The sequence below is a fragment of the Geotrypetes seraphini genome, chromosome 12, assembly GCF_902459505.1.
Source record: "Geotrypetes seraphini chromosome 12, aGeoSer1.1, whole genome shotgun sequence".
Taxonomy (NCBI): Eukaryota; Metazoa; Chordata; class Amphibia; order Gymnophiona; family Dermophiidae; genus Geotrypetes; species Geotrypetes seraphini.
In genome coordinates this window covers 47,088,534-47,101,384 of record NC_047095.1, presented here as the reverse complement: position 1 = coordinate 47,101,384, position 12,851 = coordinate 47,088,534, and the positions used below count along the sequence as shown (strand labels likewise).

At 42.7% G+C, this 12,851-nt stretch overlaps 1 protein-coding gene across 3 annotated transcripts in view; it reads left to right on the top strand.

Annotated features, from left to right (window-relative positions):
• The window catches only part of RAVER2 (ribonucleoprotein, PTB binding 2), a 95,723-nt gene that overhangs the window by 71,511 nt on the left and 11,361 nt on the right, over positions 1–12,851 (top strand). For all 3 annotated transcript variants that reach the window (XM_033916287.1, XM_033916286.1, XM_033916285.1), the window contains exon 10: positions 71–182. In XM_033916287.1, the coding sequence (XP_033772178.1) occupies positions 71–182 (112 nt within the window). The remainder of the gene's footprint in view (positions 1–70; positions 183–12,851) is intronic.

The window sequence follows — 12,851 nt, the reverse complement described above, 5'->3', positions numbered from 1 at the left end:
AGTAACTATTTTAATGGTAGCGAAAAAGGGACTGATAACTTTTTTTTTTTATTTTTTTTATTTTTTGCAGGCTATAGTTAATAACCAGACTTCACTTTTGGGAGAACCACCCAGAGATATCCAGCTTAGTACCAATCCGTACTTGAATCTGGCCAGTGTGCTGCCTGGTGCTTGTCTTCCAGGTAAGCAGTAGATTGGGGGATATTTCTGCTAAGCATTTTTATGCATGCTTTTGTCAGAGCAATGAAGTAGAAACAATGGTGTTATTTCCCTCCCTCCCTCCCCCAGCAGGATTCAGCCTTACTCTAAGTTGGACAAGAAGATGTACTATACAGTAAGGGTGTTGAACCACCAGCATTTTTTGTTTTAACATAGTTCGGGGTGAATCTCTTTTTATAAAGGTGGTTAATAAATCCAAATAAAATAAATAAACTAATTAACTGAAGTGATGTGAAGAGCTGCATTTCTCTCTCATTCTTGCAGATGAGATACTTCTGAAGAAGCCACTAAAGTACAACTTTGTGTAAAACAAACCCAGCCCTAGTGATTAGCTCCCTTATTATAAGATTTTTCTTCAAGCACTGCTGAAGTTGCTACTCTTCCTGGTTAGGTTAAAGATTTTGGTAATACTGGCCACAAGATTGTGGCTTTGCATATGGGATGCTGTGCGCCTAATGGTCATTCCTTAGACCTTCAGATCAGCCCAGACGAATGGGCACATACATATACATACCTACCAGCAAATGGAGAAAGAGAGCTAATGATCTGTGACATCATCATATAGGTATCCCATGCAATCATGTGCCAGGCAGTATTTCTTGGTCTCCAGCAGGTAATAGAAAGTGTATCCCATCCAGCCCAGTTGGTCTGGTAGGAGGGGAAAAAACCTACAATCCTGGGCCCACACTGTGCAAATGAAATTGAATGAGTCCAAAACAAGACTTCTTTGGCTTGGTCCAAAACTAGATCACCTACCCACCTCCATCCCACTACCCTCTGGCTCCTCTCTGCAGCTTGAGTTCTCGAGCAAGGTCTTGGGCATCATCATTGATTCCACATTGTCCTTCAATGACCACCTCCAATCCTTGGTAAAAAAATGCTTTTTCAGCCTTCACATGCTGAGGAAAGTTAGATCCTGCTTCCATCAAAAACATTTTTACCCTCCTTGTCCAATCCATCATCCTCTCCAGATTGGACTATTGCAACTCTCTCTACTTAAGCCTAACTAAGAAAAACCTCCACAGACTCCAACGGATTCAGAATGCCGCGGCCAAGCTCATCTTCGCTAAAAGTAAATTTGACCATGTCTCCCCGCTCCTGGCCAAGCTCCACTGGCTTCCGATAACCGCCAGGGTCCATTATAAATGCGCCTGTTTAACTTTCAAAATCCTATATGGTATCCTCCCTCCCTTTATCCCTCTTTCTTGGAATTCCTCAAACCCTAATACCACCAGATCCTCCCACAAATTAAAACTATCCTTCCCCTCGCTAAAAGGCATTTCCCACACAGGAAATCTAGGGACCTCCTTCCAATTCAAAATCACTGAGCTCTGGAACAACCTTACCTCCCCTCTTCGGAACTTGAGCTCTTTTCAAGTTTTCCGCAAACATCTGAAAACCTGGCTTTTCTCAAAAAATGTAAGTCTCCCTCCAATTTAGGAATCAAGGAAACTCTTATATCTTGGCATCCCAAGTCCTCTAAATTTTCTTCACACTTCTACCTCTAACCCTCTGTTGTAGTTCCTTCCTATTTCTCCTACTGTAAACCGCGTCGAGCTCTACGAACGTGGAGATGATGCGGTATACAAACCTAAGGATTAGATTAGATTAGATTAGATTAGATTGAGCAGCTCATCCTTATGAAATATCTGGATAATAGATGCATCCTCACCTGGAGGTGCTTCTTCCTTTGGAAAACCATCCTCAAATCCTCCTGAGACTTAGTACGTCCTTATGTGTCCCAAAATTCTGTAAAAGGAATATCTTCCTCTTCCCAATAAACTGGGATATTTTGCAGAAAACTTAGCATTTCCAGAAGAACTGGCAGCAACAGCAAGAGGATCAGGCACTGCTGCAGCATCACATTTCATAAGAACATAGGAATAGCCTTACTGGGTCAGACCGATAGTCCATCTAACACAGTATCCCACTTTGCGGAGGCCAAACCAAATCACAAATACCTGGCAACAATCCAAATAGTAGCAGCATTCCATGGACTTTTCCTCCAGGAACTTGTCCAAACCTTTTTTTAAAACCAGTAACATTAACAGCTCTAGCCACATCCTCTGGCAACACGTTCCAGGAAGATAGAGTAAATCATATTAAAGTAATCTCAAGTAACAGAACGATAAGGGAAGTAAAACCTATCGGAACCACTACATCTACCAAACCTATCACATCTGCTTCTGTTCCCTGTGCATATCTTAATACTAGATCTGTTAGGAATAAAGCTTTTTTCATTAAACATCGGATCATCAGGAAGCAAATAGCCTGTTTCTAACGGAAACATGACTATTGTCTGAAGAAGATCCAATAATAATCTTCTGCCAGATAGTTTTAAAATTCACATGCTAAATCGTGATGGAAGAAGAGGGGGAGGATTAGCAATTGTTTGTAAGGAAGGATTTGAATTTGAACTATTGGATTCCAAAATGACCAATCAGTTAGAAATATTAGCCTGTAAAATTAGCAATAAGGAACTAGAAGAATCCCTTTCTTGCATATTATCCACAATATCTCTAAGATCTGAATGCATGGGAAAGGAATGGGAAGCCGTCCAAATCCCCTTAAGGAGAGGATCCACCACCTGCAGAATCTCTTCAAAGTCCTCCTTAAAACGCAAGACAGAGGACACCTGAAGAATAAGCTCTTGGAGCTGTTCCTGGTGAAAAATTTGCACCACAGACGAATCTTCCCCTGTGGGCTGCTCCACCTGCTGGAGACTGAGAACAGACTGATTCTTTGAAGGACTGCACAGCCCACTTGTACTGTGAGAAATCATTGTGTTCTCAGTCTCCACCTGCTGGCAGAGGAGCGTAAACCCATCCGACTGTGGCGGTCTGGAGGGACGATAAAGAATAGAAAGTAGTCGGACATCACACAAAATTATATGAATACATGCATACTAATTTAAAACTGAGCGTTATTTTGATTTGATTTTGGATGTCAATGAAAAATATGGGACCCATATGTGGTATTTTCTAAAGGGCACCCTAGGGTGCTATCATGCGCGAAGAGACCCTAGAGAACACTTACAATTTTTTTTTTTATATAATTCTTTATTCATTTTCATATTTTACATGAAGTGTACAAAATATTGAGTTACAACTAATGAATACACAATATCACTTTTATATCTATTACATAATATTCTGAACAAATTTTTTTTATCCCCTCTCCCACCCCCCACCCTTCAAGTACTTTACAATCACCTTATACATATTGTATACCATATTATAACATGTTATGTAAAATTATTCCACTACCCCCCCTCCATGTGTGCCATAAAGAAGACAAAAAAAAGAAGAAAAGAAGATAAATCCTATTATTCATTCAGTACAATACTTTGTCAATGGCCCCCATATTTTTATAAATTTAGGATATGTCCCTCTTTGTATTGCTATTACTCTTTCCATTTTGAATATATGACAAATTGTATTCCACCAAAATGTATAATTAAGGTTACTATGATTCTTCCAGTTATTGGTTATATGCTGAATGGCAACCCCTGTCATGACTAGTAAAAGCTTGTTATTTTCTGGTGAAATTTGACTTTTTTTTCTCATCATCATTCCAAATAACACTGTATCATATGATATTGCTACATGATTTTCCATCAATTTATTAATTTGTGGCCAAATTGCATTCCAAAAACTTTTAATGTAGGGACAATGATATAGTAAATGATCCAACGTCCCAGGTTCCAGATTACAGTGCCAGCATTTATTGGACTTAGAACTATCTAATTTTTGCAAACGTGTAGGGGTCCAAAAAGCTCTATGTAATAAAAAGAACCAAGTTTGTCTCATAGATGCTGACACTGTACATCTCATTTTCCAAGACCAAATTAGTGGCCATTGAGATGCAGTAATTTGATGCTTAATCTCAATGCTCCAAATGTCTCTTAGACCATTTTTTGGTTTTTTATTCAAATATCCAGATATTAATTTATACCACAATGCGGCTTGATGCCCTAGGAAGTCTGCTTGGAAGCATAAGAACTCTAAACTATATTGATTATTCAATGTTTTCCATTCAGGGAACCCAACCTGAATGGCCTGCTTCAATTGCAACCATTTAAAACTTTGTGTTTTACTAAGACCAAATCTATGTTGCAATTGTGAAAATTCCAGCAGTTTACCTTCCGAAATAACATCATTCAGAGATCTAATGCCTGCAATAATCCATTCCTTCCAAAGGATTTGTGCTCTGCCAATTTTAATCTTGGAGTTTATCCATAAAGACCGATTAGTTGACTTGTTTATTGGGACAGGTGTTAATTTACTAATAAACCTCAACGTTTTCCAAGTATCCATTAATATCTTATTTTCTCTGTATCTTCTAGGCATGTTGATACTTGGAAGATGAACTAAATTTAGGGGAAACATAAGGCGCCATTCCAAATATAACCAATCCGGTGCATTACCTATCAGTTCTGGGAGGATCCAATACATACCCTGACGTAAAATATAGGCTTGATGGTACCTATAAAAATTTGGAAAATTTACCCCTCCCTCCTTAATTGATTTTTGCAAAGATACCAAAGCTATTCTATGCGTTTTACCAAGCCAAAGAAATTTCGTTAAAATGCTATTAAGCTTTTTATAAAAGGACCCCTGAAAATAAATAGGCATCATACTCATTTGGTAGCAAACTACAGGCAAGATCATCATTTTAATAGTTTGAACTCTCCCCCACCAAGAAAGATGTAACGGATTCCATTGCTCACATAACTCTAATTATCCCAGGACAAGCAGGCAGATATTCTTGACTGATGGGTGACTGATGGGTGACGGCACCGACGGAGCCCCGGTACGGACACTTTTAGAGTGATTGCACTCTAAGAACTTGGAAAGTTCTAGAGACCGCACCGCGCATGCGCGAGTGCCTTCCCGCCCGACCCCGACGCGCGGTCCCTCAGTTTCTTAGTTTCCGCGGAGCTAAGAAGTCGCATTTTCAACGGCTGTTGAAATATTTTTTCATTCGCCTTCCCGCTCGCGTAAACTTTTTCGGGTTCTTTTTGCCCTTCCGTTTTTCTTTCTTTTAAAAAAAAAAAAAAAAAATTTCTCTTGTTTTTGTCAAGTTTCTTTATTTGACCCGGCGGGGCCTACTGCCATCATCGAGGCCGAGGCCTTCGATTTGGCAGAAGCCGTTTTTACGTTCATGCCCCCCCAGCCCGGGTTCAAGAAGTGCCAGCGGTGTGCACGGCCTATTTCCCTTACAGACCCGCACAACTGGTGCCTTCAGTGTCTGGGTCCGGAACATCAGGCCTCTACCTGCACCCGCTGTGCCACTTTGAAAAAGCGGACTCTCAAAAATCGAGAGATACAGCAGAGACTGCTTTTCGGCACCGACATGTCCGACCCCGCGTCTTCGGCGCCGGTCTCGGTACCTGTTTCGTCGGCACCCACCTCATCGACGCCACGCGATACCGCGTCGGCGTCGCAGCATGCAGGTAAGCCGGCTAAGAAGCCTTCCCCGCTGGAACGTCCTCCGGTCTCCTTTGCAGAGAGTCCAATCCTGCCGACCGTGAGGCGCCAGCGGAAGCGCTCCGCCCCTATTGAGGTGAGTCCCTCGACATCGGGCTCCTCATCTCCGGGGCGTCGAGCGGCACCGCAGGTACCGCAGAAGAAAAAAGCGGTACCGGTGCCCTCCCTTGATGATCGCATTGCGGCCATCTTGCAGGTACAGCTGAAGGAACAGCTCAAACAACTCCTTCCAGCTCTCCTGACACCGAGCCCTCCGGTATCGGTCCCCACTGAGCATCCGGTACCGATCGTGGAACAGCCAGTATTGTCACCATCCACTCCTTCGGTACCGGTACACTTGACCTCATCGGCATCGATGCCTGTCCTCGCACCGGAGCCTAGGTCTCATCACCAATCGGTACAGACATCGGCTCCGGTGCGACCGATAACATCGCCCGGTACCGCGTCGGTGAGGTCGGGTAAGTCGGTACAGAAATCCCGACACCGAGAACCATCCACCCCTGAGTCTCGGGACCGTGGTCCCCATGTTCGAGACCCTGATCTGTGGGGCGACTCTGAAGAACCTCTTCAGTCAGAAGGGGAGTGTTCATCAGAGGAGGACGAGCCTGTTCTGCAGGATATTTCCTCCAAACCTGATTCCACCTCTTTCTCTTCTTTTTTAAGAGATATGTGTGAATCTCTTTCCATTCCATTGGAGGCTGAGTCTAAAAAGTCCAAAGCTTTCTTGGACGCTCTTGATTTTGACCAGCCTCCAAAGGAATTCTTGAAACTCCCTTTACATGACATCCTGAGGGAGACCTTTTACAAGAATCTGGAGACTCCTCTTACCATCCCGGGAGCCCCTCGCAAATTGGATTCCCTTTATAAAGTAATCCCTATTCCTGGTTTTGATAAACCACAGCTCTCTCATGAGTCTCTTCTTGTAGAATCCACCCTCAAGAAGTCCTTAGGAGCTAGTGTCTATGCTTCTGTCCCTCCTGGCAGAGAGGGTAAAGCCATGGACAAATTTGGTAAGCGACTTTACCAGAATGCGATGCTTGCTAATCGTTCTGGTAACTATGCTTTTCATTTTTCATTTTATTTAAAGCATCTCCTTACCACCATGGCTTCCTTTGAGCAGTACCTTCCTGTGGGGAATCGTGAGGCTTTCCATCAGTGCTCTTCAGCTCTTTTCCAGCTTCGGAAATTCATGGTAAGGTCTATATACGACACCTTTGAGCTTACCTCCAGAGCAACAGCCATTTCTGTGGCCATGCGCCGCTTGGCTTGGCTCAGAGTCTCTGAGCTTGATGTTAATCATCAAGACCGGTTGGCTAATGCCCCATGTTTAGGGGATGAGCTGTTCGGAGATTCTATGGACTCAACGACCCAGAAGCTCTCGGCTCATGAAACCCGCTGGGATACCCTTCTTAAGACCAAGAAGAAACCTCCACCTTCACGGCCATTCAGACAGCAAACGGCCTATCAGCGGCGTTTTGTGGCTCGCCCCTTGCAGCCTTCCACTCAGCAACCTAGGAGGCAGCGTCAACAGCAGCGGCAAACACCTAGACCTCAGCAGCAACAACCAGCTAAGCAGCCTCCTCCACAAAAATCGACTCAGCCCTTTTGACTTGATCCTAGAGGGCATAGCCAGCGTTCAACCATCTCCTCTCCTCCCTCAACCGATAGGAGGACGACTGTCTTTCTTTCTCAGCCGGTGGGAAGTTATCACTTCGGACCAGTGGGTCCTCAACATCATCCGCCACGGCTACTCTCTCAACTTTCACACCCTTCCGGGCCAAAGTCTACCAAAAGAGTCTGCTTTGCACACTCCTCAATCTGCCCTCCTTTGTCAGGAGGTTCAGTCCCTCCTACTTCTAAACGCTATAGAGGAAGTTCCTCTGGACCAAAGAGGGCAAGGATTCTACTCCCGGTATTTTCTAGTCCCCAAGAAAACAGGAGACCTCAGACCAATTCTAGATCTGCGAGATCTCAACAAATGTTTGGTCAAAGAAAAATTCAAGATGCTATCTCTAGCTACGCTTTATCCTCTCCTCGATCACAACGACTGGCTATGCTCTCTCGATCTCAAAGAGGCCTACACTCACATTCCAATTCATCCGGCCTCCAGACAGTACCTTCGCTTCATGATAAATCACTGTCATTACCAATACAGAGTGCTCCCCTTCGGTCTTGCCTCCTCTCCAAGAGTGTTCACAAAATGTCTGGTAGTGGTGGCAGCATTTCTACGCTCCCACCACCTTCAGGTTTTTCCCTACCTGGACGATTGGTTAATCAAGGCCATTTCATCTCAGACTGTTCTTCTGGCCACCAACCAGACCATCTTTTTTCTACAACTCCTGGGGTTCGAAATCAATCTACCCAAGTCTCACCTTCTTCCTACGCGGAGACTTCAATTCATTGGAGCGGTACTGGACACGGTCCAGATGAGAGCCTTCTTGCCGGACAACCGTCTTCACAACCTCCAATCGCTCTGTCAGCAGGTGCTGTCCCAGCACTCCATTTCTGCAAAGCAGATGATGATTCTCTTGGGTCACATGGCCTCCACAGTTCATGTCACACCCCTGGCACGGCTTCACCTGCGCACTCCTCAATGGACCCTGGCTCTCCAGTGGTCTCAAGCGACAGACTCTTGCTCACGACACATATCTGTGACATCGTCTCTTCGTCAGTCTCTGCAATGGTGGTTGATATCCTCAAATCTCTCCAGGGGCCTTCTGTTCCATCTGCCTCCTCATCATCTGGTCATCACCACCGACGCCTCCCCTTATGCATGGGGAGCCCATCTGAACGAGTTCCAAACTCAGGGCCTTTGGACTCCTCGGGAAAAGAAGCATCACATCAATTTCCTGGAAATCAGGGCAATGTTCTATGCCCTCAAGGCCTTCCAACACCTTCTATTTCCTCAAGTCCTTCTAATTTGCACAGACAACCAGGTGGCTATGTACTACATCAACAAGCAAGGGGGAACGGGCTCTCGCCTCTTATGCCAGGAAGCCCAGAGAATCTGGTCTTGGGCATCCTCGCGCCGCTTATTCCTGAAAGCAATTTATATTCAAGGGGAACAGAACTACTTAGCGGACAAGCTCAGCAGAGTTCTCCAACCCCACGAATGGACTCTCGACCCATCGACTCTACAGTCCATATTTGCACAATGGGGCACTCCTCAGGTGGACCTTTTTGCAGCTCCTCACAATCATCAGTTGCCCCAATTCTGCTCCAGACTTTACTCTCCTCACCGTCTGGCAGCGGATGCATTTCTTCTGGATTGGTCCAATCTGTTCCTTTATGCTTTCCCTCCTCTGCCTCTCATGCTTCGGACCTTGTTCAAACTGAAGAGGGAACGAGCCACCATGATCCTGATTGCACCACGGTGGCCCAGACAGCATTGGTTCTCCCTTCTACTTCAACTCAGTTCCAGGGATCCATTTCTACTTCCACTGTTTCCATCTCTGCTTACACAAGATCAGGAAACCCTCCTCCATCCCAACCTGCAATCTCTGCACCTGACAGCTTGGTATCTCTCGGGCTGACTTCAGCTGATTCTTTGTTATCTCAGCCTGTTCGCTCCATCCTGGACGCCTCCAGGAAACCAGCCACTCTACAATGTTACCATCAAAAGTGGACGAGGTTTTCTTCTTGGTGTCTCCTACATCATCATGACCCCAGGTCTCTTGCTGTGGAACCTCTATTGGATTATCTGCTTTCTCTGTCTACTTCTGGTCTCAAGTCTACTTCCATCAGAGTTCATCTCAGTGCCATTACGGCTTTTCATGAGCCAGTCCAGGGGAAACTCCTTTCAGCTCATCCCCTGGTCTCCAGATTCATGCGAGGTCTTTTCAATCTGAAACTCACTTGGAAGGTACTTTTTCTTATTGCTCTCACCTCTGCCAGGAGGGTCAGTGAGCTACATGCACTAGTTTCTGATCCACCTTTCACTGTCTTTCATCACGACAAGGTGGTTCTACGTACACATCCAAAGTTTCTCCCTAAGGTTGTTTCTGAGTTCCATCTCAACCAATCTATTGTACTACCTGTTTTTTTCCCTAAACCTCACTCTCATTCCGGGGAACAGGCTCTTCATACTTTGGACTGTAAGCGGGCTTTAGCTTACTATTTAGACCGTACTAAGCCCCACAGATCATCTCCCCAACTTTTTCTGTCCTTTGACCCGAATAAATTGGGACGTCCTGTTTCTAAGCGCACACTATCTAATTGGCTTGCTGCGTGCATTTCATTCTGCTATGCTCAGTCCGGACTGACACTGGAAGGTTCTGTCACGGCACATAGAATTAGAGCTATGGCAGCATCTGTAGCTTTCCTCCGTTCCACGCCCATTGAGGAAATCTGCAAAGCTGCTACGTGGTCCTCAGTCCATACTTTTACATCTCATTATTGTCTGGATGCTTTCTCCAGACGGGATGGACATTTCGGCCAATCTGTTTTACAAAATTTGTTTTCCTAATGGCCAACCTTCCCTCCATCCCTCTTTTTGTTAGCTTGGAGGTCACCCATCAGTCAAGAATATGCTGCCTGCTTGTCCTGGGATAAAGCACAGTTACTTACCGTAACAGGTGTTATCCAGGGACAGCAGGCAGATATTCTTGCGTCCCACCCACCTCCCCGGGTTGGCTTCTTAGCTGGCTTATCTTAACTGAGGGACCGCGCGTCGGGGTCGGGCGGGAAGGCACTCGCGCATGCGCGGTGCGGTCTCTAGAACTTTCCAAGTTCTTAGAGTGCAATCACTCTAAAAGTGTCCGTACCGGGGCTCCGTCGGTGCCGTCACCCATCAGTCACCCATCAGTCAAGAATATCTGCCTGCTGTCCCTGGATAACACCTGTTACGGTAAGTAACTGTGCTCTCTTTTCAATACAAATTTTTCATTTTCTTTTACTGTATCTTCAATTGTATTTTTAACTTGAATGCCAAGATATTTAAATCCTTCTTCTTTCCATATGGACGGAAAAGCGTCAAATAATCCTTTTACACAATGAACATTTAAAGGTATAAGTTCAGACTTACTCCAATTAATTTTATAACCTGAAAATTTGCCAAACATATCAATTAATTCCAATAGACAAGATAAGGTAGACTCTGGATTCCTCAAATAAAGTAAAATATCATCCGCATAAGCGGAAATTTTATATTCCATATCAGAATATAGAATACCCTGTATCCCCCTTGCTTGCTGTATTGCTAACAATAAGGGTTCTAATACAACATCAAATAACAAAGGAGATAAAGGACAACCTTGTCTAACTCCCCTCTGCAATTGAAAACCATCAGATATCATATTATTAATATTTAATCTTGCAATCGGGAAGCTATACAATGTTTTTACCATTTGTATAAATCCAGAACCTATACCAAACCATTCTAAAGCCTGATACATAAAATTCTATTTTACCCTATCAAACGCTTTTTCTGCATCCAAGGAAACTGTAAAAGCCGGTTCATCCATTTTTTTAAATAAATTTAACATATGAAACAATCTAGAGTTATTAGAGGAATGTCTTTTAGCAACGAAACCCGTCTGATGCGTGTCTATAATATGTGGGAGAGCTTTGGCTAATCTCAAAGCCAAAATTTTCGCCAAAAGTTTATTATCCACATTTATTAAAGATATAGGCCTGTAGTCTGAAACCAAAGTAGGATCTTTATTTGGCTTAGGCAAAACAATTACTATTGATTCAGCCATAGTACCTTTAATATCACCTTTTATAAGTTGTGTCTGATATAAATTTAGTAAATATGGGGAAAGGACATTTTGAAATGTTTTATAAAATTCTACTGTATAACCATCACCACCTGGAGCGGATCCAACTCTAAGAGATCTCAACGCTGTTTCTAATTCTTTTAATGATATAGGTTCATCTAAACTCCGTTTTATATGATCAGGAACCTTGGGTCCAATAATTAAATCTAAAAAATTTTTACCATCTTTTTGCCTCTCCAAATAAGGCTCGGAAGAATACAGGTCCTTATAAAATTTTAGAAATTGCTTTAAAATTATATCCGTTTGATTGGTTATTATACCATTATCATCTTTTATCCCATTAATGTTAGTTCTTCTTTTTTTTGCTTTAAGATAATTTGCCAATAATCTTCCCGCCTTATTAGAATTTCCATAATACATTGTCTGTTTGGAAAACAAGTCTCTTCTTATCATTTTTGAAGCTAATTCGTTATATTTACCTTTTGCTTTCAAAAGAGCTTGTAATACATCATGTTCCCATTTGCTTACCAATTTAGTTTCTAGTATTTTAATTTCTTTTTCTAACTCTATATACTGTTTTTTAATCTGTTTCCTAACAAAAGCCGAATATGATATAATATGACCTCTCATAGTCGCTTTAAAAGCGTCCCATACATTTTCAATAGATGTATCTTCCACTAAATTAATTTGAAAGAAATCACTAATTTGTGTTTTAAAATTTTCCAAAAATTTTTCATCCACAAGCAATGCATTATCAAATCTCCAAAGAGGTCTTCTATTTTCTAATTGATCTAATTGTAAATCTATCCATACTCCCGCATGATCCGAAATGATAATGGGATCAATGGAAGCCTTAATCACTTGCTACACCTTATGTGATAAAATAAAAATATAATCTATTCTTGAAAATGATTTATGAACCTGTGAACAAAATGAAAATTCCTGATCATTAAAATGAAGAATACGCCATATATCCTTCAAATCACATGATTGAACCAAATTATCTAAACCTAAAGATTTTATACTTTTACCTGGTTTTTTATCCATTAATGGATCCATTACAGCATTAAAATCTCCAGCCACCACTAAATTAGAAGCAGCCAGTGGTAACAACATACTCTGCAATTTTTTAAAGAATTCTGATTGATTCGAATTAGGGGCATATATATTGAACAACGTCAGGGCATTATTTCCCATACTTATATCAACATGTAGCCATCTTCCATGTGGGTCCGAATTTACTATCTTAAAATTGGCCATACACTTTTTATTTATAAGAACTGCTACTCCTGCTTTTTTACCCTCTGCTGGAACAAAAAAAACATTCTTTCACCCACCCACCCGTTAGTTTCTGTGATTCCTTTATATTAAGATGGGTCTCCTGCAGACAATAAACATCCGCGTTTTGCTTCTTTAAAAATGATAA